Genomic DNA, 26,732 nt, shown 5'->3' on the forward strand with positions numbered 1-26,732 from the left:
ACATCAGGTAAGCACACTGTGCTCGCTGATGCTCTGTCCAGAGCGACGACACAGAGTGAAGCGCACAGCGAGAGTTCCACATAGACTGATGTGAATCTCCACATGAACCTGATCACTGAATCACTACCTGTGTCTGACATGAAATCCAAGCAGATTGCAGCTGAAACAGAGAAAGACACACCTACAGAGAGTTGTCAAGAATCTGAATGAGGGTTGGCCTAGAGGTGAATGTCAACTGCATAACAACATCAGATTAGAGCAGAGCTGAGTGTCGTCAACGGGCTTCTACTCAGAAAGAACAGAACTGTCATTCCTCAGTCATTGAGATGAGACCAGAGATGCTGAAAAGGCTGCACGAAGGGCACCTCGGTATGGAAAAATGCAAGAGAAGGGCCAGAATAGCCGTTTATTGGCCAGGAATCACAACAGGATGAAGCTAGTCTGAAGCAGTCACAGACCTACTAGATGAACCAGAAAGAATTACTTGCTGGTGATCAACTACCTTTCAAACTATCCGGAGATGTAGCTGCTTCCCAGCATGTCTGCTACTTGTGAGATCAGATACATGAAGTCAGTCTTTGCAAGACATGGAATCCCTCAGATCGTCTACAGTGACGACAGATCATGCCACAGCTGCAACTTCGCTGAAGAGTACTTTCAACATGTGCCATTAAGCCCTGTTTTTGCCCAGTCAAACTGTAAAGCAGAGAAAGGAGTGCTCAAGAAAGCACAAGACAGTAGCTCAAATCCATATCCAGCTCTGAGTTACCGAGCTTCGCCGCTTGAACATGGCATGTCTCCTGCTGAGCCTCTGATGAGACGTAGGTTACACACCACGCGTCCCTGCACTGCAGAGCAAAAGAAGCACAAGAGAGATGAAACAGAAACAAAAGAATCTGCAAAAGAGACAAAAAGCAAACTGTGACAAGTCATTGAAAAGCTTAGTGCCGCTGGCAAAACATGACACAGTGAGACTCGAAGATTCCAACAACTGGAACAAGAAAGCCACTGTCAGTCTGAGATCTTACACCCTCAGAACAGAGGATGGTCAAATCCTGAGGAGGAATCGAAGGAGCTCGCTGAAAACAAGAGAGACACTGCGAGAACAGACAAATGAAGAAGATTCAACTGAACCACCAGCTGAGCAGACACACACATCACCTGTGCTGAGAAGATCTGCACGCAATGCCAAAGCACCTGACAGGCTGAAACTTTGAAGCAAAAGAATGGAGTTGTATCCTTAAAAAAAACAAACAAAAAAAAAACAAGAAGTCTGAAATCAAACATGGACACTTGTGCATTGAAATGGAAAAAAAAGTATTGCACTTGTAAAAAGCAAAAGGAAAGTGTTCATGCTGTTAAAAAAATAGTATGATGTTCATGTTTGTGATTGACAAGAATGCTGTAGTACAGTTTGAAGTTGCTAGATGACTAGTTTGTTTGTGTATCGCTTACATTTAAAGAAAACGTTGTGATAGGAGTTATTAATACTTCCGACCACTAGAGGGCAGCAATGACTAGCCTTCCTACCTGTAAGCCACACTTGTATTGTCTTAGTTAGACGGCAGGTTTTAGTAGAAGAAAACACCACATGATGCTGGATGTACATGTTAACCAAACTTGTACAGTACTTAATAAATAATTACCTTCGATGAACCCAAGTTTCTTCACTTTATATTAGAAACATTACATATGCCGACTTCATCCCTTTCATTCATTCTTTCTCTCTTTCAAAGTATTAATACAGTTTATAGAAGGGAAATAAGAAAGAGGTTTTGATGTTACAGTGAGATCCAACATCATGACACCCATCCATCTCTTCTTTTTTCTTCTTCTCTTTTTCTTCCTTTAGGAGGCGTATTCGGTGGCGAGACAGTTTAATCTGATCCCTCCAGTGTGTGAGCAGGCTGAGTATCATCTCTTCCAGAGGGAGAAAGTAGAAGTGCAACTGCCTGAACTTTACCATAAGATAGGCAAGCATTCTTCTTCTTCTTCTTGTCATAAATGAGTAAAAGTAAAAAATAAAATCATACAAATACATTTTCTGATGCTCATTTTCCATTTTGAGTTTTAATCATTCTACCTTTTTTCATCTTCTTGTACATTTTCACTTTTCCTGACACCGTTCTCACATTTTTTTCACACCTCTTCTTTCAACGCATCTTTTCTAAATCCCCTCCTGATTTACCTCCCTACGGTCTCCATGGTGACAGGAGTAGGGGCGATGACGTGGTCACCTCTGGCGTGTGGCATCATCACAGGAAAATATGAAAATGGTATTCCTGAATCTTCCAGGGCCTCCATGAAGGTAAGAAAGCTAATTTCATTATTATTTTCTTTATGATATTCTGAATGTAGAAAACTTTAGGGTTACCTCTACTGTTTCAAAAATAGAATCATCATCTGAATTAGAGTAAAAGATTTTTAATCCAGTCAACTGGTGCAGACATCAGGAGGGTTACTCAAGTTGTAGCTTGTTTGCCTAGGGTTTTAAAGTTGGAAATGTGTTTATTTACCTGTAGACTTCAGTGCAAATGAGCCTTAGACTGTCAAGAATTTGACAGCTTTGTGTGACCGACTAACATTAATTAACTACTCAGACATATATCTGAGACTATTTATTAGGTCCAAGCCTAAATAATCTGGCTGGTTGGGAGATCAGTCTGGATTTATGGTACAATTTTAGTACTTCAGGATCTGCAACACTGCAGGGTTTTTTTTTATGTCAGCAGTGTGTATCTGCAGTGGTCCACCTCAAAAAACATCCTGTCAACAAAAACAGCTTGTTGTGCAGAGCAACAGACAATAGGCATCTGACAGCCCAGCTCATCATTAATGCAGGAAGGCTCATTAAAGAATGAAGAGCACATTGCATCTCAACATAAGTTGGGTTTGACAGCTGACAGCGAGTGCAATGGGCTAAGGAGGACAGAGGAGAAGGGTAAAAACCAAAGCCTGGACTAATGTGGATGTAGATAAAAGTATGAGGCCATGCCAAAGCATGAACTGTGGAATGAGATGGAAAATATCCATCATATATCCACTCTTAGCCCACGAAAATCTACATGGGTCAGAATCCCTGTGGAAGGCTTTCAACACCTTTTTGATTGTTTGCCATGATAGTTGTCCAACACATTAGGCAGATGTCCCTAATGATTACTACACTTAGTTACACGGGATATGATTTTGTTGTTTTACACATAATTATGAGCAACACAAAAGTAGAGCAGTGAACCTTACCCTGTAGTTAAGGTGTGAACTGTTTGCTAGTTTTAGTCAAATCATCGTTTGAGTTTCTCTTTAAAGCTTATTTGCTTCTTAGTTGAGTGTTAGATGAGAAGACTGATAGCACTCTCATGTCTGAACAATAAATTTGAAGCCTGGAGCCTGGAGATGGTTAGCCAAGCTTAGTTTTACTGGAAACGGAGGGAACCAGCAAGCATAGCTCTGTCCAAAGGTTAAAAAATACGACTACCAACACCTCACTTATAAACACATATACTGTATATCAAGACTTCAGGAAGTCACTGCTCCCAGCCAAGATATAGGCAGAGAACCCCCTGCAAAACTGCAACATTTTGTTTTTATGGATTAAACGAAGGAGATATAACATGTTAATTAGTTTGCTTTAAGGTGTGTTCAGAAAGAAAGTGAAGTGAATTTTCGCCTCATGTCATTTGTACGTGTTTGACTACAGGACTGTTTAAACAGCCAATCTACCAACTGTATGTTAGTTGTAAGTCATTAGCAACAGATGCATAGACCGTGTCTGTGTGAATGTGCCTGTATGTCAGCGTTCAGCTCTGTACGACCTCTGTATATTTATGAAGCAGATTCATAAAGCCCTAGCTCAAACTTTTTGATCCAGCTAAAACATTTTCAACTCACGCAGGGCTGTCAGTGCGTCGATTTGTGCCACCTCTGGTGAATTCTATCTCTCTATTGACTTTGTATGCAATTTTCCTGCCTCTTTGTAATTCAGTGATGATTGATTTTGTTGTGCAGTCAGTCATTCGACATAAAACAATTCACATTGGCCAGGAAAACCTAATTCCCTCTCACCCTCCGTCCTTTTCCCTATATAATAATAAATCTATGCAAAATATAATAATGGGTCAAGAGAGAAACTAAAAAATTGATTAGTCATTGGAAGTTTATAAACAAAGTTTTTCAGCCATTATTCCATCTTCCCACAAACCAACAGTGGAAGGAGTCACTGAATTTATCCTTGTAGCTGATAGGTCGTGAAACATAATGTCCAAAAGGGTATTGAGCCAGTGTTTTAATGTCAAAGTTTGCAGGGATATCCAACGTTGCGCAATAAGCTTCTTGATGCCAAAATATCAGCCAGCCATATCTTGCATGACTCTTCTGGGAGTGGCAATTCTGAGGAGTCATCAAAGAGGTCAAGTGTTGGATCCATCTGGAAATTTCTATTTGTCAAGGAGGAGATGGTCCTTACAGTTTCCTGCCAGAAGATATATATATTTGGGAAAATCCCATACCATGTGGATGAAAGTGTACCAGGTGGACAAAGAGTAAGGGTGGGGACATAAACCCAGAAGATGCAATCTTGCTGCCTCTAAGATTCATTTCACATTCTGTCCAAACACACAGAGAGGCTGGTAGGCGGACTTTATTATCTTTGAAGAAAGCTAGGCTAGCTGTTTCCCTCTGTTCCCAGTCTTTATGCTAAGCTAAGCTATCCAGCTGCTGGTTCCTGCTTCATATTAAACAGATATCATTTTTCTCATCTAACTCTCAGCACGAAAGCAAATAAACACATTTCCCAAAATGTTAAACTATTCCTTTAACAGGTAAGTAGGCTGTGTAACTGCTGGGTGTTGAATGGCACAAAATCAAACAAAAAACAACTTTCATGGTCATATCATCCATCTCCAATCTGCTGAGAAACCTGTGGCCCAGATATGTGTTGAAGAAGGAACTTGCTTACACAGATCAATACAAGTTGCCTTTACTGAAATGAATGATTAAATGAAGTCACACCTGTAGCACTTTTCCTAATTCTCTGTTTGTGTAGTCGATATTAAATTATACAAGCCTTGAAAGCTCACAGTTCTGCAGCCTCCACCTCTGCCATCCTTGACTTTTCTCCCATTATCTCCCTCCTGTTGACTTTTTTGTCCCTTGTTCCCTGATTATATATTTAACGTCGCCTGTTTCATCTGTCTCCGTGTTTTTTTTTTCCTCTTTCTCATCTCTTTTCCTTTCCTCACTCTCTCATCCAATCTCCTCATCTCTCCCACCAGTCATATCAGTGGTTGAAGGAGAAAATCGTAAGCGAGGATGGAAGAAAGCAGCAGGCCAAGCTGAAAGAGCTCAACCACATCGCAGAGAAGCTGGGCTGCACTCTGCCTCAACTGGCTGTGGGTAAGATTTCTCTGTCTGTTTTCACCATTTCACTTTCCCTCAAGCTTCCCACCAACACATGAACACACACACTTTTAAAACCTATTTGTGCTTTCAACTGCATTATTATGCACCCATAACATAACTGAATTTCCTTGCCTGGAAGGTAAAGATATATGCATATAAAAAAAAATCTGTGTTGCACTTTGGAGAATTGGCTTGGGGTAATAAAAGGTCTTTTAACACTACATATGTGATTAATTGTTATGTGCATTCAGGAAGAGCAAGTAAAGGACAACACTAAAAGCTCAGTTTTATTTGTAATAATGGTCTGTGGTTCACACAATAATAAGTAACAGTGCGCCCTCAAGTGGGCACTCTGTGAACATCAACCTCTCTCTCTCTCTCTCTCCAGCGTGGTGTTTAAGGAATGAAGGGGTGAGCTCAGTCCTACTGGGAACATCCAATCCTGAACAGCTCACAGAGAACCTCGGGGCCATACAGGTGGGAACATGCAGGGAACACACATCATGTTGTTTTTACCTGCTGCCTGCTGAGTTTCCTCAACTGTACAGTCCACTGTCTCCACTTCTATCGATTTCTAGACCAAAAAGCAGCCCCTAGTCTATATCTGAATCTCTGTACTTGTGTTTTTCCTTTTACCTCCCTGTATTTCTTACATCCTTCCTTTCTTCCAGGGATACTCATTCTCTCTTTCTTGCTCAGGTCCTTCCTAAGATGACTTCTCATGTGGTGTCTGACATTGACCATATCCTGGGCAACAGACCGTACAGTAAGAAGGACTACCGCTCTTAGACTAGGTTGGTGGACTACCAAGAGGTCAGCTGTACCTACCTACTGACCATACTGCTATCATGGACCCACTGATCAATGTTAAAAGTCCGTGGTTCTCTCCTTGTGCCCTCACTCAGCTCCAGCCCACCTCAGCGTGGAGCAGACAGCCTTGCTAAACCTAGCATTGCATAACCTCGTCTGTTTGAGACGTGTCAGATCAGCTCTACCAGGTTCATCTCAGGTCCAGTCCAACTCAGCCAAGAAACACGCAACAAACTCTTTTTTCAGCCTCTAATCAACTTAGTCCATCAAAACTTTCAGCTCCCCAACCTAGGTGCTACCCCATTCAGCACCGGTCCATACAAATATAACTATGCAGAGCTTAGACCATGTTAACATTCAGCTCCAGTGCCATGCTGACAGCATTTAGAGCATTTCATCCTGGTTCAACTCCATCAAGGGGCCTCAATTATTAAAAAATTCAACATTTAGATGCTAAAGTCGACCCAGCTCCTTGTTTTTTCTACTTCACATTCACACAATTCTGCACATTTACAGTTGGGAGCTGAGCAGTATGGTACGAGAAGCACTGCAGGAGTATGTATAGTAAAATAATAATAATAATATAATAATAAACTTTATTTATATAGCACCTTTCATACAAGTAATACAGCTCAATGTGCTTCACGTTAAAGAAATTACATGCATTAAAACAGACAAAAGATAAGATAGAAAATAAAACCCATTTGATCTTTATTTTTTTTTGTTAGTGGCGGCAATTTGAGACGATTCATTGATTTATTTATAATAAATGAACCCGTGTACACTTATTTATCAGCACCTAAGTCTGTGGCGCTGTAAGCGTTTCAGAACCTCCTTTGCCTGTGGACACAGACGCACCACCAGACATTCAATTACACCGAAATAAGCCCTCAGCCTACTCAGAACATCTTCCCGAGGGCGTAATCTCACTGATGGTTTTATCTATGTCAGATCTCAACCTGAAGTTGGCCCAGAAAAAAACCTCATCCCCACAGGGAGGTTCTTAAATTTTCAGAATTTATCTTTCAAAAAGTGCCTTGCTCAAGGGCAACTTGATAGAAGTTGAGCTGAGTGAGACGGTATGTTATCTATTCACTTTTCCCACCCACATCCTCGCAGCTCAGCCGATGACTCAGACCCTCGAGTCACAAACCTGCTTCTCTAATGTCCAGGCTGCCAGCCACAAGTGATTTCATTTGAGCACAAAATTCAAACTGAGCACATATTTTATTTATGGGAATAATTGTACCCCAGCTGAATACGTCTGTGCAAGCATCTCACGCACAAATTATACGAGAGGTATCCCAAGAAAGTGGGCACGAGGAAGCTTCAGTTGCATGAACATCCTGTCAGTCAGCGCTCTCATTAAATCTTTATGCAGTGTGCAGAGAACAAAATGCTAATTAACATATGAGCTCAATACGCTCACCCACTGTGTCAGAGGCTCGTGTCATGGGATATAACATCGTGGATATTTTCCTGATGAAATTTGCACTTTAGCAAGGTGACCTACACACTCCTCTGAAACCTGATTTTAAAGAAAATCCAGCTCCAGTTAGCTTGTATTAGCTTTCCTTAAACTACCTATCAAATCCTACTAGATGTATCCAGTCCCATGTTTAGTATAATACAGAATAGTATTCAATAGTTATCTGATATTATAGGCTGCAAATCCTGAGCATATTAACCAACAGATGCATGTTCTCCCTGCTATAGTGTGCCTCTGTTTTCTTTTCTACAAAGCACATAATTAAAACAACAAAGAAGAGATTTGATCAAACAAGCTCGTCCTGTAAAGCAGAGCATCATGGGACGTGTGTCAGTGGGATTGAGACTCTTTCAGGGGAGAGAGTGAAGCATGTTGCCCCCCGTGTGGTCTTTGAGGAACTGCTGCTCCGCTTCACTAGATAGAAGAGAGAAAGTGGACTCCTTGTCTCTCAGTCTGCGTTCATTATGGGGACGCTCGTCTCCTTTTCTGCCTGTGAACTGAACCTGCATTTATCTAAATGAACCTCGCAAACATGGACTCAAGCATATAATAAATCAATATATATAATAAAAGGATCCTGACCTCCTGGCTGGTCATGTTTATAAATGCAAATACCCGCTTGTTAAAGGCACAGACGGGAATAGGCAAGATGTTTGGGATGTGGCAAAGATTACAGTATTTATTCTAGTAGTAGTTAATAAATATTCAATTTATTTTGACATTTTGTGATATTGGTTTTCTGGGGGAGATTTATGGGGATGTTTCATGTACATAAAATGTTAAAGCATATCTTGTAACATAAGGAAAACCATCAAGAAGACTTTCACGCATATGAGGACTTCACTGTACTGTATGGCTAATATAATATAATATAAATAAGATGTAAATAGAGTTGTTTTGTTGCTCCTCTGCAGTATCACTGCATCAGCTGCAGTGTTTGAGTCACTCTTCATCCTCCATCCTCCTGCAGCTTCACACGCACACACACACACAGAGAAAATTCATTTCTGCCTCCTGAAGGATACTTGATAGATGAACTATTTATAAGGAGCAACCGTTCATTTTATTGTTCTTGAACTGTGAAGTTGGATTATGAAATCTATATTAATAATGGCATTATTTCACAAATAAGCTTCTGTTATGAGAAGTAACAAGCTTAAGCATTTCCCACTGACTTGACCTTGAGTCATTATCTCTGGCCAGGTGGCTCGGCTCGCTTTCATGCATTGTTGTTGTGTTATTTTATTTTTTTCTTCTGGAAAACAAGCCATCACAGAGATCAGCAGAAATGTTGGCCGGGTCCCAGTTGAGTCACTGTCTTGTCCTTGGTGCACATTTGTTGACTTGCAGCACAGACACTCTCCAGCTTTTAATCAAAAGGAAATATCAGTCTTTTATGTTTATCAAGACTTTGGCCAAAAATGCTGTTACACATATTAGAATGAAACATCAATGAGGGACATTTGGCTCACAGTTTATTTTAAACAGCCTGGCCTTGGATGTGATGGACAGACATCCTTATGACAATTTCACTGGACGAGCCATCTACTCACAAAACATCTTTTCCCTTAAATACATTTTATTTACTGGACACCCATTTGATTCTACTTACTGTTAAGTAATTGGTAAACTGTCAGTCAGTATTTCCTCCTGCTTTTTTGGTGAGTTCAGTTTACTTTCCTTCACTGTAACTCGGTGGCAACACTGTGTGACATCACATACAGTAGTGGCACTTTTAGTTTGTGTGATAGTCAACAAGCGTCCATCAGTTCAGGTCAGCGATCCTGTCAGTGTGTGCGTGTATGTGTGTGTGGAGACTTCTCCACTCAACAGAGTGCCTTGACTTGAGTCCTGCTACAGTAAAAAGAAAAATCAGGGATGTGTTTCATTACCGGTTGTTAAATGGTGTTCGGATGCTGTCCTACAAACAAATGTGAGATTAGAACAATATTCATGCTGATTCTTCTATTATTAATCTACAGTGCAGTACGTGTTATCTATCGCTCGTCTATCTATTCACTTTAAATGCAGCAACACGTTCACAATGATTAGTGTAGAAGGTACTTTTAACTCAAAATAAAGGATACAATTCCTTTAATTGTCATCCTGTCAGTTCCATGTTGGCCTTTATTTATTTATTTTGCCAAAACCAGAAAAACTTACTGGAACAGTTTGATCAGACTGGGAAATATGTGGCTGCAGGACTTATGCTAAACAGCAGCATAGTTGCCCATTTAAACAGCCATTTGCTTCATGAAGCATCAGTTGAGTCTTTATGTTTACAGCTCCACAGGTTCTGGACTGTGCTCTTTAGAGGGAAACAAGCAATACAATCTTCCTTTGGGTACCAATGAAATATCATGTTATTTAATGCACTGACACACTGAATCATTTTGGGAAACTGGCCAAAATCTCTCAGTGTTGTATGTGAAAACATTGACTTGTGGGCATTAACTTTTTTCACCAACTTAATTAGTTATCAGCAGCAGTCTAACAGGTCTGAAGGTCAAAATGGAACAAAGCTGTGGCTAAATGTTTAACTAGATAAGATGAAGGTCTGATGTGTCACATCAGCTTTAACCCCAAATCCAACTTAAATCCATTCTGATGACAACATGAAGTAACCTGCGTTGTTTTCTACAATATGCACATTTGTGGATGGAAAATCGACATCGAGTTTGTTTCTATTTTTTTGTTGAAAAGCGACATGCAAACCATCAGTGTATTATTTCCTCTCCTGAACAGTGGTTTTTCTGTAAATATCTCTGTCCATATGAAAGTGTGATTATAAATAAATGCATTGCCAATGGAAACATCAATGTCTCACTTTTTGCTTGTGATGTCGATCGCTTGCTAGTTACTTTATTCTGAGATATATTTCAACCTCATTCAAATAGGTTAAACTCAGAAAATGTGTGTAAATTGATCATTAAACACTGATTGTCGGTCACTTACACACACACACATATACACACAAGATCAATCCAGAAGACAAGTATACCTGGTCGCTTTTATTGATACAAAAAAACAGAAGACGGACCTGGAGAAAGACCCTCCAGACATTTGATCATGAATTTCATGAAGTTGAAATGTGATATTTTAGTCCCATTCAAAGCCCATTCCTAACTTCCGTGAAAAAAAATACACCCTTGTTAAACCCACTCCCTCCCCTCCCACCCGACCCCGCCCTTAATCCCTCATCCCTGCAGCTTGTTCCCATTTTCTTCTCCTTTACTTGGAGCCGGTGGATAGCAGAGCGATGAGTCCTGAAGAGGCACTGATGGACAGAATGTAGTTGCTGGGAAAAAAGTAAGTTAAGGCAAAAACACACATTGAGAGACTGCTTAATGACAACTTGTCTACAACACTCTTTAATTAAATCTAAAAAAGGACTCAAAGAAAAGACAATTAGTTATATTTTAACTACTTGAATCCTCCAAAAGCTTTTCTCCTTGTCTTGTCTACTTAGCTAATTTTATCCAGAGCCAAAATATAAACCAAACAAACCTCTATTGGTATTAAGTCTATCCTGTTTTCACATGTAATTAGTTTGGATGATACTGTGTATATGGGTTTAAAAGGATACACGGTGGGGTTGAAGTTCTTCAGCAAGAAGAAGGAGGCGATGATGACCAGGACCAGGAAGAGAGTGTTGTTGTAGAAGATGGAGAAGGTGGTGGCCTCGTAGTCAGCGACCTCATTCTTCTTCCACAGGATCCTAAACGAACAGGAGAAAAACAGCTGTCATCACTTTCATTATCATGTACAATACAAATACTGTCGTAATGGAGGAAGTCAAACTTTCTAAACCATGTTTAAGAATAATGCCATATATAGATGATGAAGATGATTAGTAATGGCTCTTGTGGTCTAAGGTCATCAAATTGTCAACTTTGATGTCCCCCAAGTAATCTAATCACTGTTGAGACAATTTACTGGACGTACTTGTGTCATTTTGTGAGAACTTTCTCTCTCCTGTGTGCAAACATATTTTGCAGAAAACACCCCAGCGGGAGTTGACTAAAACCTAACACAGGCAGTATCTGTGTTATGTGGTACCAGCTGACCCAAGTAGGACCATAATTACAAAAAAAGTCAACAGGCTTGCAACAAGACATGACTGTGTGACTGCTCTGAAGCCAGGTGACAACACCGCATTTAAATTTCATACACATGTATGTCTGACACATTACACTTTTATCCAGACGGGCTAAGTCTCAACTTGTTTTATTCTTTAAAATGTTTCCTCTCATCCAAAGAGCTTCTTCACTTCTGACTAACTAGAGGCGAGTCCCAGACGTCTGCAGGGTCGTTAACCTAGATTAAATGTCAGAGATTCCTCACCTCACCAACCCAAAACAAGGCCAGCTGTCCTTGACTTAACCCTTCTGGATATACCGTTACTCTATGACTGATGAACTTCACAGACTTATCACAATGACTTCGTCAAAGCTAAGTGGAAATAATCCAGCACAACACTGTTTCAACATGTTTTACCTCTCATCTTTCTCCTTGCGGGACATTTTGCGGTTGTCTGCCTCAGACAACTTCCTGGTCACCTCCTTGGAAACAGCATCCTCACGTTTCTGGGCAACTCTGGAGGATCAAGAGAGAAAAGTTGCAAATATTAGGAGTCAGGGGGAGATTTTTCTCAAACTTAGAAAATATATTTTGAGGCAAAGTGACTGATAAGAATAAAAATGTACTTGATGGTTAACTAGTAATCCCCTCAGTTGTGGTTACAAAGCACTTTGTTTACTGAACAGCTAATCAAATGTACTGGCATGAGTATTGCATCTTGGATTCTTACTCTGCCTGCTTAAATAGACTCAAACTTCACTCAAAAGGCATAAAAATCATGTGTTACATGTCTCGAGAAAGGCAACAGCAACATGATGTTATGACACCAGGCAGATCAATGAATGCTAACGACCACTAAACTAATCATCTAACTCAATGTTGTGCTGTGTTTTTCCGTCTTACTTGTGTTTGAGAACAAACTTGACGTTCTTGTAGGCAAAGGCCACCAGGTAGGTGCTGACCAGAGTCATCACAGCGTACAGGACTGCAGACTGGACCAGGTCCATGTGCCAAATCCTCCAAAACAGCCCTAAAGAGACAGACAGAGACAATCACACTGTTAGCAATGTTTTAAAATGATTTTAGGTCAGTGAGCTTTTAAATACGCTGCCTCTTCCTGCTGGAACAATGTACAGAAGGATCTGAAATTGTCAGAGCTGATTATAACGGGGGATTTCAGTCCATTTTAAAGGATCTAGAAAATAGTACTCTTGGTCAATGTGACTTTCCACTGAAATCATCCCTGTTTATGCATCATAACTGGATTTTTGTCCTTGTATTGCATACTAATTGGATATTGTTGTGTTCACTTGTTTGTGGAGTGTGACCGTTGTCTTCATCCGTTTGTGTTGTTTGTGTTTATTGTAGTAACGATGCTTATGCTTCTCTCTTGGCCAGATCACTGTTTGAAAAAGAGATTTTAATCTCAATGAGTGAGCTTATCTATTTTTATTTTAACATGAATCCCTCTGTACAGGTCAAGTAGAACCTATGATCATGAAATGAGTAATTCATTGTGAGGCAATGTACTGTTATACCTTGTTGTACATGTGTCAGTGTACCATTCTGTACTTTTTGTTGTTTGTTTCCTTTTTTGTATGTCTATCTTGTATAAATGTAAAAGATTTTAATCTCAATGAGACTTTTCACCTGGTTAAATAAAGGATAAGAAGAGTATGCAGTTTGTGTGCAAAAGCTTTTTGGTGTTTTCCATAAACTAAAACCAGTGTAGAGTAAACTAAAGATTGTGAATTCATCTTCATATTTTATATTTTCACTACAACATGGACCTATCTGCTTATTACCAAAGTCCTAACCAGCTACAACACATAATTACAGGAACTCTGCTGCTACACTTTTCATGACAGTTACTCGGATACAGGAAACATATCGCAGCTATTCTTGTTCATAATAGCATTTTATTATGTCTAATCTCACTGAAGCAGTCCTTGCAGGTACTCTGAGCAGCCAATCAGTCCGTTTTTCCCCCCTGTATTGAATGAATGGTAAGTGTTAGCTCAGCTGGTTAGCAGCAGCCAGCTTGTGCAGTGTGTGTGCGGATACTCACAGATGGGGATGGCGGAGACGATGAGAGCATTGCCGTAAAACAGCGCGGTGGACTTGGCTGAGAGGTTTCTGCTGAAGTCCTGGAGCAGAAGGTCTTCCTCGGACTGTTGCTTGCTGCTGCCTTTAGGTGCCATGTCTGCGGATTGAGCGGCCTGTCTGCTGCTCGGCTCTGGACACAAGAAGACTGACACGTCGGAGTAGAAGGAGACGAGAGGACGCGTCAGCATAAAGCCGGAAACACGTCAGCTTTCTTACCGTCTGTCTGGAAGAACGACGCGCTCTCAGCTCACTGCTGCCCCCCGCAGGACGGGAGGAGGGATCGCTGTAGTCTGCTGATGTGTGACAGACGTACTTCACTTACTGTAGGTTGAATTACAATGCCAAATGAAATGCACCTATATCTTCTTCGAACAAATGTTAAGGAATAGGACTGCTGTCAAATTAAACCTGGGATGTTATGTAACTGAATTATTGAATTGTATGAATTAAGGTGATTTACACCTTTCAGCATTTTCAGGCTTTTCAACCTCACAACAAGTGTCTCAGATTTCAGCCTGAACTGTCCCACATTAGGGAATGCACATAATCTGGGACAATTTGGCACAAGGAGCAATTTTATATTCACCGTTTACTATTCCTAGTGTGATACCTGCATTCTCTTTTCCAATATGATTAGAAAACACCTTGGGGATTTCAGAGTGGCATCGGCTGCAGATATAACGTATTGGCTTCAAATTGAAATGTACTTCTGAAGTGCCAATTGCAAACCTACATTACTCTAATTGTCCCTACAGAACAAATGTATTTAAATACTTTTTTTAAAAAAACTTTTGCAGTGTTTATATACTTCTTACTCATTTTATTTATATTTTTTAACCTCTTACCAGGCACACCTATTTTTCTGTAGGGTCCTGAAAATAATATAGCCAAAATAAAAAGGTTACTGTTCATGAATGTGGTCTTGAACTGAATTGAACTGAATAGAATTGAATTGAATTGAACTGAAAATTGAAATTGGAAGGACACTGCATTGGTATTACTACATTATTTGACACAGCTTTGCTTTCCAACAGGGTCAGTTCACACCAAAAATAAAAAATAAATAAAATTAAATAAAATTAAATGTTTACTTTCCTTAGGAGCAGATCATTTAAATTGTCCAGGTTTTGATTTATCCATCTCTGAGATTTATTCCATTTATCCCAATATAATACAATTCACAAAGGTGAACGACAACATTATAAATTGTGATTTAAAATTGAGATTAACCTGTTAAATGACACTTTAGCCTCCGTAACTTTGGTTCAGGATCACTTATACTCATTCTGACTTTTTGGTTGTAAAAGTTAAAGAGTTACTTTTTAAATGAGACCATAGTTATGAACAGTAGTCTTTTTATTTTGGATATATTATTTTCCGGCCTCTGCACAAAAATAGGGGTGCCTTGTAAGAGTTTAAAAACATCCAGGAAAAAAGTCCTCCCAAATGTCAAACCACAGACCTCACTGTCAACAGTTTTCATTTGAACAGCAATGAAAAAAAAAAAGTCCCAGTGAAAACATTTAGACAGCATGATTGTGCATCTCAAAACCTGGGCAAAGATTTTTGTTTTTTGAGTGAACCTATCTTTCAAACCCTCTTTTCTATATTAAGTTCTCATTTTTGACTACTTTGAGTGCAGGTTCCAAAAGCATCAAGATGAAAAAATTACATCAGCTTCCTAACTTTAAAAAATCCTACAAACTGTGTTTTTCATTAAAACATCTACACGTCTTCAAAGCTGCCTCTTATCATCTGCAAATATCAGCCTCAAAAGAAGATATAACGGACCAAATGTGCAGTTCCTCTTTTCAGTAGAATCATTACTTGCTCACTGTACCACCACTACCATCCAATTAAAGTCACATCAGCATGTTTCTTTGTAGATGCCTCAGTCTTTATTACTTTGACAAAAAACTTCTTTTTCCCTGGGTAGAACAGAAAACTGCTCTGCCTTTCTTATTCAGTCATTTTCCAATTTCTCATAGACTCCAATTACTCCCCTTTCCTCCACTTTCCTCTTTGGATGCTCCATAAACTACACTTCTCCCCTTACAGCGCTGTTTGCCACTTTCAAGAACTACGAGCTTTTGGAGCAGAAGCTGTCGCTGCATATGGAAAGTCTTCTCATGGTGAGGGGTTTGAAGTTCAGGCTCTAAAACAAAGCATCTACCAGAGTTACTGCAGCACTTGCAGGATTCACATTTTGCCCACTAGAGGTCAATATCTTCATGTTGGTACATGTCAGTTTAGTTATTCATGTGAGGCACATCTCCTGAGGGACTGACAGTGAGTGCAACAGTAGAGCTGTGAGTCACAAACAATCAAGAAGAATAAGGTCATGGCCTCATAGTAGTTATAGTTATTTTAGTGACAGAAAAAGGGTGTATATTTCCTTTTTAGGGTTTTAAAGGAGCAATTACACTGTGTAGAGGGGTGGATATCATTCAGTGGGGAGAGATTTGAAGTAATTCTTGAGAAAATGAGCTTTCAGGTCTACAGCAGAAGTTTGTAATGACCAGTTTTGGGGGTAACATAGAACAAAGTAATGCATTAGAGTACTCAGATTACTTTTTTGTTGTAACAAGTGACATAAGGATTAGTTTTGCAATTCAAATAATCAGTTATTTATTTACATTTTCAAATAAACAATCCATTACTGTTAAAATACTCTAGCAGGCTGAGGATTTGCCATGGCAAGAACTCAAGCAGAGAGATGATCTCATGAGAGACTGTGTGATTTTATTGGTAGCAACAAGCAAACCATCAACACTGTGATGCCCTCTCACAGCATGCTGGAGGGAAGGTACTAACTGTGCCAAAAATGCATTCTTTCACAACAGCAAACTGTAAACTACTATAAACATTGTAGAAACAATGTGAAGAACAGTAACACTAATGACTATGTACCAACTAACATCTGTGATGATTTAGGACACAATTTATCTTAAAGGTGCAGTGTATAGAATGTAGTGGCATCTAGAAGAAAGGACTTGGCAGAAATGGAGTATAATATTCATAAGTATATTTTAATTAGTGTATAATCACCTGAAAATAATAATCGTTGTATTTTTGTTACCTTAGAATGAGCCCTTTATATCTACATAGGGAGTGGGTCCTCTTCCATGGAGGCCGCCGTGTTGCGCCACCATGTTTCTACAGTAGCCCAGAATGGACAAACCAAACACTGGCTCTAGAGAGGGACTTTCGCATTTTTTGCAAGTTTCACAGCCACCGTAGGTTCTCCTACACACTTGGAAGGGGACAGGAGAAGTATTCGGTTGGTTGCAATCTGCAACCTCACCACTAGATGTCACTAAATCTTACACACTGGTCCATCAAGCTTATGTCCATAAACACATTGCCTCTGAGAATGCTGGGAAGCTCTGCCCAGCTACCCCCAAACGTGCTACAATTTACTATATTTCCCTGTTTCTTTTGTTGCTACAAAAAACAAAAAAAAGAAAATATCCGATGCATTCACACTGTTTCTTTACACAAAGAATCGCAAAGGGGAAAATGGGGCAAAGGGCAAAGTACTCTAACAAGTTACTTTTCTCAGTAGGTAATGTTGTAACATAGCAAGTTAACTTTTCATGGCATTTATGTTGTAACATAACAAATTACTTTTAAAAGTAACATTACCCAACACTGGGAATGACTAGAGAGACTTCCAAAGCACAACTACAAATAAAATCTTCATAAATGTGTGAGTTAATGAGACTTCTCTCTACTCTACAGGTCCATATCATGGCCTGCTGTAGAACTCTTCTTTCAGTTTGCAACAGCAAAGCACACACACACATATTCAAGACCTATTTAAAACTGTTCCTCCACACATACACTTCCTCATCTGACAAGCATGCCACAATCCATGGTGTGCATGAGAGTGTGACCCTTCAGCTACAGATGCATAACCCATTAGAAGAGAACTAGCATCTGCAAAAATCCTCTCTTTCTTATCTCATCATCCAAACCCGTCATACGCCTGCCGCTGGAGACGTTTTAGGACTGCAGAAAAACCAGACAGATATTGGACCTGCTGCTGCTGCAGTCACCGCAGTGCTTAACCCCCTGCTGGGTTCTTCTCTTTCTTCCTCTGTGTTTGCAGCGGCAAGCAGCATGTGCGTGTGAGTGAATGGGTTTGTGTGTGTGGAAGAATGCAATGCAGACAGGCAGGTTTGCGTGATGTCCCTGACGTTAAATGGGGATAGAGCTTAGGGATTAAGCGTGCACTTCAGGGGTGCAGGAAGGAGGCAAAGAGGAGGAGAGGGAGGGAGGACGCGGTGATGCCAAAAGGCCTGCCAACACAATGCCAAGCGAGGCTGGTGATCACTCTCTCTCTCCCTCATGTGTGAGTGCGTATGTTCGTGCCAGATTACTTTGGCTTTGCTGACACCACAGACATAACCACAGGGGCAGACACACATACTGACCAGCCACAGCCAACAGGAACTATACCGAGAGGAAAACACACACACACACACACACACACACACACACACACTGGCACACACTGGACTCCTTCAGGGTGGTTTTAGCTTTGACCGTTGCCTAAGGAGTATATATGACACATCACCTATCGCAGTGACAAATTATTTTTGAGTTGTCTTCCATCAGTTGCTCAAAGCTAAGCTCTAGGAGCACTACATCTCTTATATCTGCATGCCACAACACCGTATATGTGTGTGTGTGTTTGTGTGGTAATGATACTGTGTAAAAATAGCAGCATTGTGCCATCGGCTTTCCAAGGCAATGAGATCAACATTAATCTCTTAGCATGTGCTTTTTTTATCAGTGTTTTTCCTCTTCATGTTTCTGTATCTTCAAATAACAGATTGATGTACAAGAATGAAATCCTTCAGTTGCACAAAAACACGAATCACAGGAAGACACGCACATAAACATTTATGGAAAATGAACAAGAATCAGATGAGGAGAGTGTGACATTCATTTAAATGAGCCCGCGCTTATTGAATTTAAAAGGTATCTGAAACAAAAGTGGTCACAGAACTAAATGATTTTCCACAGTGTTGGATATTATGGAAGTCCCCTGCCACTGCAAAAATAATTCACAAATGGTATAAAGTATGACTGAGCAGGCGTGTGGTCACAACATTCTCTGTCGCCTGATGGTTAAAAGAGGAACAGCATTTATTAATGTTTTATCTCTGACATGTGGCGTGAGTTCCTAGATTGGAGGATCCAGAGAGGGAGTTTATGGTTTTTTTCCTTTTCCTCCTTTCCTGGTTTCTCAGTTTCCTCTCTGAGACAGTTCCATAGAGAGAGAGCAAAGTTACTTTCTCAGTTTCTTTTGGAAATGGAGTTTATCTCATAAAATATGACAAATTTTTGTCAAACTAAACCAAAACAAATGTGAAGCACATTTTAGTCTAGCGGAGTCATCTTTATAGAGCGCTTTAAATACAGATTTGAGCTTTGCAGTCAGTATTACTCAGAAATAGAATAATTAGAACATTTACAATCATGCTTCTATAGTTTGTTGTTTGCATTCAGTTTCTGTGAACTTTGACACAACTTTGGCGCTTTTAGCAGACTGTCTTGACTGTGCTGACCTTTGAATGGAGAGCAAGAGATTTTTCACTGTAGGTCTACTACACCGTCCACTTTTATTTAACCCCCCTTATCCGAGTACAAACTGCTCCACAAAAGAGGTGTGATTTGCAGGGTTTTTTTTGTTTGTTTGTTTGTTTTTTATGATCAAATGATTATTGATTGTAGATCACCAAGCATATAGGAAACTCTACTCAGGGAATGGGAATGAAAAAAGACAAGATAAAAAATAGAATAATAAAAATAAGAACTATAAATGAATGAATAAATGTAAAAAACAAGAGAAATAGCAGTTATTTCTGGTGTAACAGGATATTTCAGTTATACACACCCTTAGACAGTATAACAAGTTGCTGTGTTGAGAACATCAAACAATTAGCAATGTTCAGCTCCTTCACAGCACAAATCAAATAAATATAGTACAGATTCGCATGCAGAAAAGCATTGATAAACACGAGTATTCATCTACAATATACTTTATAGAGAGTTAATTTTATATTATTCCAAATCAATGTATCAAAAACTCCCTGGAATTAAATCCATCTGTCCAACAGATATGACCCATTACTTCCCTTGAGCTGTAACACACTGACTTCCCATCAGTTACCCGCTTCAGTAGACAAAGATAGCACAAACAACAGATGGACATCCATTAAACACAAAAAGGGCCCAAAATAAATAAAAACAATAATGAGTCAATGTAAATGTACAAATAAACAAAACACCCCAGACACGGAACTGCCCTCGATAAAAAATCTACAGTAGAAAACAACCACAACGATGACAGAGATAACAAACAATATATACTAATTAGAGATATACAGATATAAACATACACATACATGGACATGTATGTATATAGCCCATGGTACTAATTAGAACGAGTTATGTAAGAGGAAACGAGGTCAAGGCAAGGCTAAAGGATAGGTTTAGTTAATCGCCTGGATTATCTCGATAGCTTTAGACCAATTGGTCACAGTATCAACTGTAGCCCTGTTGATTCTGCCAGTTGACCTTTCAAGTAGACAAACAAACATTGGAAGAAAAGTTAGGCCAGGTTCTCTTCATGATAACAGTGGGTTCAAACCGATTCTTAAAAATGGTTTTCTTAGCAGCATTTGAGGCGGCTAATATTATTAGTTTCTCCCGAAAAGATAACAAAATGTTATCTACTCCATTGAAAAAAATGACAGTTTAACATAACGATGATTGGTGATGGGTCACCTATTAACTAGTCATTTAAGTTACATTTTTACTGAAATAAGCCCACATTAACCTACAAGATGGGTAGTGAATTAAACAGTGGCTCCTATCATTGCTTTATTTTTAAAATATCATCCATGTTGCTTGTCCTACACCTATAAACAAGTGTTTTTTATGTGGGAGTTCGTCATGAGAGTTCAGAGGCTCAGAAGCTGTTCAGTTGTGATTTGCTTTCAGCGCCTTCAGCAGACACGCCCCCAGAGTTTCAGAGCATCCCATTGGCTATTCAGGAGGAAGCGTCAAATATGGGACAAAAGTATTTGTACTTGTGGGTTCGATTTGTACTCATATATTTGATTTGTAGCTGTAAACTTGGGATTCACACATATAACTGAGTTCTGTGTGAACTTTTCACCCTCAAACAGATAGATGTGCAACTGAAAACTGATGTGCAACCACAAATCTTTTTTGTAACTGCAAATCTTCTTCTTTATGTACTCACACATTGAAAATTGTTTGTGCAAAACTTTTTCAACTATTCATAAAACATCATGCACAGCCACAGATCTCCTTACAGATTCGAAAAATTAAAGCTATTTGTTCAGATATTTTTATATATTCAAACATTTGAATTCATTTGATCAAAACATTTTTATACATTGACATATTTGAATGTGTTCAGGCAAAATGTTTTCACGCATTCAGATATGGTGATACACAGCTACAATGCTTATTACCCTAATTCTATTCCATGTAACTGGGCCTTAAAGGACAGTTCACTATTTTTCAAGTCTGTCTTAAAATAACAGTCAGGTGTCCATATGAACAATATGAAATTCCCTCTTTGTGTTTCCTCGGACAGTGTTTCCCTGTTGAGCTGTGGTGGAAATATAGTAACAAAAAGAGAGACTTTGGCACAGAAAAAGACTGTAACATTGAAAAATATCTACATTTTTGCACAGAAGGAGGCTTGTGGATTTTGGCTCCCATCAGTTACACTGTATAGTTAGTGCATTATGAAGGGATCTTCTAATGGTCAGTATGAACAGGAGGAATGATTACAGCAGGAAAAACCTGTTTCAATGTTCATTTGGGCTCCTGACTGTTGTTTTAGGACAGACTTGAAAAATTGTGAACGTATCCTTTAAAGGAGAGCTTTAAATTGTTGACATTAAGTGATTACATAATCAACAAAATGAAGGAAGAGAGTTCATAATTTTGGTACAGCCTAGGAGAAGACTTTGCCACTAAAGGAGTCAGGTAAGTGGCCACAGGCCAGTCATGTGACACTGGCCCAAAATGACTTTTTTAAGATACACAATCATTACAAAGAAATGGTAATATCTGAGTATTGGACTAAAACATTTGAAACACTACAAATTGCTTATGATGTTAACAGTTACTTCTAATCCATGTATGGTGATTTTTGGTGTTCTTTATAACGATAACCTGTCTGGCTCAATGTAAAAGGTCCTAGCCTTCACTACCTCGCTCGCTAAAGTGCTTTATTATTATGAAGTGGAAGCACGTTTCACCCCCTGACTTTGAAGATTGAATCAAGGAGACACTGAAATGTATTAAGCTGGAGAAAATAAGACACCCCACTAACAGCTCAATAAAAACCTTCCATGCAATCTGGAAGCCCTCGCTGGATGATATAAAATCTGTGACACGGGTGCATACTGCTGTGAAGGACTGACACTCCTCATTAATTCACTAATCAATTGATCCATCTAATTTTTTTTTAAATTATTTATTCATTTATTTTCTGTTAGTTTATTTTTATTGTTTTTTTTAATGTATGTATTTTTTAACTATTAGTATGTTTTTTGTCTGTTATAAGTGGTTGTAATGGGTGGGGGGTGGGTAGCTGGCAGCTATAAGCTTTGATTTTTTTGTAAGTGTCAAATGTTATAAATCAAGTTGGGGGTTCAGGGGGGGTAAGAAACAGTTGTATTCCAAGGGGCTGTGGATATTATTTTATGTTAGAAAACTTCATGGAAGAATGGATAAGTAGAAAAGAAGGAGCAAGCCAGCGATGTAAGGGGACAGAACATTTGGCTTTCACTTCATCAGTAGATCATCGTCACCTCTCAGGCCAAAATGAGACTGAACACGACACCAGCATCCTTGTGTCAGAGTGAGAAGGATGGAGGCTGTAAAATGAACCGATTAGAGTGGGTAGACAGACAGAAGCACCTGTGTGACGGCACTGAAGCCGCAGGGTCCGGTGACATCTCTTCTGTCATATCTTGCTTTCATTAAAGAAAAGATCCTATACACCCTCCCACCCACGCAAAATACACCCAGCCCTCTCTACCCGCACCCATAATGCCTTTCCCCTTTCATGGACATTTGCTCAAATGGTTGCGTGTGCTTCTCCATTCCTATCTCCTTCACGTCCTGTGATTTATGTTCCTCTTTCGGCTCAAAGGCATACAGGAGAATGTGATATGGCGGAGGGTGGAGCTGAGGGGCGGAGCTGAGGGTTGGGGATCCCTCAGAGAGATGAAGGGAGGAAAAAGAGTGAAATATTTGTCTTTTCAAAGGATGCCAGACATGTGTTTACACTTTCTGCCCACTTTCACCATAAATAGTTTCCTCACCCCTGGGGTTGAGCGCAAGCGTGTGTGAGAGAGAAAGACAGACACAGAGAGAGAGAGAGAGAGACAGAGAGATGGAGAGACCCAAGAGACCCTAAACCTAAACTTTGATCTATTTTCTCTATTCTCTTCCCTCATCTTTGGTGGGAAAATGAGTTGGAGCAAAAGTAATAAAATCTGTGCATGCCACCATACGCACACACGCACAACTGAGACTGTTTGTTTTTTTGCAAGAATCCATTATCATCTAATTTACTTTTTAAGATTGAGATTTATTTTGCGCACACACACAAATGCTCTACACATGCCATTGATTATACATTTATGAGAGCCTGCACTGCAAAAATGACAAAACAAGACATTTAATATGATATTGTTTCAGAATTTCCTTAAAACAATCTCAAAATCTGCCAATTGTGACCAATTGTTTCTATGCAATTACAGCCTGTTTGAAAATATTTTTTGGACCAAACATCACTTTTTTGGGACACTTTATTAGACTATTTCTGGAATATTCCTAGAAAGTGAAAATCCATCAAAAAGGCAGATTAATTTACACATGTAAAGAAAAAAAGCCCTTAAATTTTAGTTGTGTCAGTAGGTTTTTTTTCTTTTAGAGTGTGCATATCTATCTCAGCTGATGATGACAATAGTGGAGTGACTCATATGGTAGGTGTGGAGGTGTAGCTGCGGTCAGATAGATATGTTATTTATCAGGTCAACTAGACCCAGACATCGAGATTTATAACTATCCAGATTACAGTGACACAGGCTCAGCTTCTCAGAGTTATGGTGACCCTCCAGGCAAACCTCAGACCCAAAACAAATATTCACGTGGTTCCATTCCTTCACTCCAATAAGCCCCAGATTTCACAGTGTACTAACACAAATAGATAAGATTAATCGCTCTGTTTTAATGTGTGGCCGTGTCGTCTGTTTGCAAGGCTGCTTGCTCTTGAATGAATTACGTGGGAATTTATATCCTTCAACAAATCTAATGATGAGAACGCTGTGCACAGGACATTGTGTGTGTGTGTGTGTGTGTGTGTGTGTGTGTGTGTGTGTGCATGCGTGTGTATGTTAGCCGATGTTCAGAGACATGAAGGCTAACCTGCTGCCAACTTGGTTTGTCTCAGAAGCAGAGAGAAAGCAGAAGATGTTGACATTTTGGCAGTGGAGAGAAGCTGCTGTTCCATCTGCATCTGAAAGGTCACTGCGGTGGGTTTTGGAGCACAGCATGTGTGTGTGATGTCTGTGTGTGTGTGTGTGTGTGTGCCCCTGTGCTTGCCAAAAGCAATGTGTTTAATTTGTGTGTCTTTCTCATCAATTCTGTGTGAAAAGAGCAGAGGAGAGCTATAAACAAAGATGCAGGAAGCGTTGGGCATAGTACAAACAGAATAGTAGGAATCCAGGCCCCACCTTTCTCTCACAAACACACACATACATTCATACACGCACATTCTTGCTTTGAAGATGTTTATAGGAACGGGCTAGTTGAAATATTACTCCAGCATTTTTGGAAATTCTGTCTCGCTGACTCAGATGAGAAGTGTGTGTTCAATATAGAGAGCCAAAGTGGTGACATCACATCCGGGCTAGCCTCTGCTCCACTAGCTTCTGTAACTAAATGCAATAAAACATTACTTTCATTGTCTTTCTGGAAAAAAAAAGCATCTTCATAGGATCAACTTTCCTTATTCTAGGACAATTCAGCATCCACTACAGCAGTTGGAGGCAGCTGTGGCTCAGGAAGTACAGCAGGTCGTCTACCAATGAGAAGGTTGGCAGTACGATCCTCAACTCCTACTGTCCACATGCCAAAGTGTCCATGGGCAAGATACTGAACCCAATGTGTGTGAATGGGTGAGTGAACAGTAGAAAAAACATTGTAAAGCGCTTTTAGATAAAACCGCTGTATAAATGCAGCCATTTACATTTATTTTTACTGCTTGGTATTAAATAATGATTACTATTTTAGCATACAGAAAACTACAGCTCCCACAAAAAATTAACCACAAAACAGCACAGGTACCAACAGCATTGTAACTTGGTTTTGGACTTGGCTTATGGGAAATGGGGTAATATATATAATAGTATATAATAGAAATATAGATATATACAATATAGATCTTGGAACTTCTAAGAGTTGCTAGCTTTCATAAAAACCAAAAAGTAAACCTTTGAGAAGCTTCAGTACTGTCTTATTTTCACAGTTTTAACTAAAACCAGCATTAATTGCTAATTTGGCCACTTGGAGGTCACAAAGAAGCTGAATAAAAAACATCAACATATTATCACCTCATAGAGTCATTGTTGTGGTGAACATTTTAGCAAACATGGGCACCTGGTTATGTTTTAAAATGGGGGAGCAAACTTGGAAAGATACATAATTGGCAGGGGGTCTGGAGGCCCTTCCCCCAGAAAAAAACAACAAATTTCCTGCATTTCTAAACCACTTAACCTCTTGGATTAATCTAACTTAAAAACCTATTATTGGGAATCACGAGAAAGTTTCAGAGCGACAGAGTGATGGTCTACATAACGTGCTGCTGTTGCGCTGTGCTGCTCTGTCTTGTCTGTCTGTGCACTGTTGGTGTCCTCTTTTCGCGCTGTGACATTATCAGTTATGAATTTGTTTTTCACTGCATGAGAAGAAGGAGGTGTGACATGAGAGCGTGTGAAAAGTGTCAATAGCGTGACTATCATGGTCAATGCATGAGAGTTGGCAGTGCTGTTAATAGCTAATTTAAACTTTGGCTGGAGTCAGTGGGCTGACTCCAGCCAAAGCAGGATAATTCAACACACACTAGCCTATCTTTTCCTACATTCTATTTTCAGTCAGTGATCACAGTTAAGATAAATGGCATGTTTCTCACCTTTGTACACAGTCACACTCCTGTGTGAATTGACAGACTGACTGACAGCCAAAGCATGCTGTGGCAAACAAACTTTTAACAAACTTTTATTACTTGTTTTTGTCAGTTGCTTAAAATATTAAAATGATGATCGACATATGTTGCTTAAATATAATCACCTGATTGTGGGGACTGTATAATAAGTTTATTTTTAAAAGACAAAAAGTGGTGTAGCAAAACCATAACTTTGCCCCCCCTAATTGAATAATAGGGATGTATTTGCTCCATTTGCTCCATAGCTCAGGCGCCTATGTTAGCAAACATTGCCTATCCACATCCAGCAGACACAGGTCAACATTATTAATCATTTTAAGTCATGCTTAAAAAAAATCTAATACTCACTCTCCTTTTAGCTCTCTTTTGGTCTCCACCAGCTTCTTGGAGAATTATAATGCTCTCCAGCTTCTAAATGCCCCACTGTGTTCACCAGGTAGTCGATAACTAAGTGCAGCTTTTAGATAGCCACCAATAGTTCCAAGAGTCAACTGGGTTTTGTTTGTGAAAAAGTGAAATTTCAAAAAACTTCTCAAATAGAGTAAAGTTTTTCAGTGATGA

General features: G+C 39.5%; 2 protein-coding genes across 6 annotated transcripts in view; one reads left to right on the forward strand and one right to left on the reverse strand.

The window, feature by feature from the left end:
- Positions 1 to 10,509, forward strand: part of kcnab1a (potassium voltage-gated channel subfamily A regulatory beta subunit 1a) — a 125,691-nt gene extending 115,182 nt beyond the window's left edge. For all 5 annotated transcript variants that reach the window (XM_067594406.1, XM_067594405.1, XM_067594408.1 and 2 more), the window contains 5 exons: positions 1,853 to 1,973; positions 2,214 to 2,308; positions 5,271 to 5,391; positions 5,786 to 5,874; positions 6,097 to 10,509. In XM_067594406.1, coding sequence (XP_067450507.1) covers positions 1,853 to 1,973; positions 2,214 to 2,308; positions 5,271 to 5,391; positions 5,786 to 5,874; positions 6,097 to 6,186 — 516 coding nt within the window. In that variant the 3' untranslated portion in view covers positions 6,187 to 10,509. The remainder of the gene's footprint in view (positions 1 to 1,852; positions 1,974 to 2,213; positions 2,309 to 5,270; positions 5,392 to 5,785; positions 5,875 to 6,096) is intronic.
- Positions 10,510 to 10,687: 178 nt separating this feature from the next.
- On the reverse strand, positions 10,688 to 14,077 carry ssr3 (signal sequence receptor, gamma). The gene is made up of 5 exons (XM_067594410.1): positions 13,845 to 14,077; positions 12,680 to 12,806; positions 12,194 to 12,292; positions 11,283 to 11,414; positions 10,688 to 10,994 (listed from the first exon to the last, which is right to left on the reverse strand). The coding sequence occupies exons 1-5, from the start codon at positions 14,068 to 14,070 to the stop codon at positions 10,928 to 10,930; spliced, it is 651 nt and encodes a 216-aa protein (XP_067450511.1). The 5' UTR covers positions 14,071 to 14,077; the 3' UTR covers positions 10,688 to 10,927.
- Between the last annotated feature and the right edge of the window lie 12,655 nt (positions 14,078 to 26,732).

This window comes from Thunnus thynnus, chromosome 7, assembly GCF_963924715.1.
Source record: "Thunnus thynnus chromosome 7, fThuThy2.1, whole genome shotgun sequence".
Lineage (NCBI taxonomy): Eukaryota > Metazoa > Chordata > Actinopteri > Scombriformes > Scombridae > Thunnus > Thunnus thynnus.

Bases quoted from the DNA above. Each gene is read 5' to 3' on its own strand.
- ssr3 (XM_067594410.1), bottom strand. From the start codon at position 14,070: ATGCTGACGCGTCCTCTCGTCTCCTTCTACTCCGACGTGTCAGTCTTC. The intron at 12,807-13,844 runs GTGAGTATCCGC...CTGTCTCTTTAG, and splicing joins CGTCTCCGCCATCCCCATCT to GGCTGTTTTGGAGGATTTGG. The intron at 12,293-12,679 runs GTAAGACGGAAA...TTGATCCTCCAG, and splicing joins AAGTTTGTTCTCAAACACAA to AGTTGCCCAGAAACGTGAGG.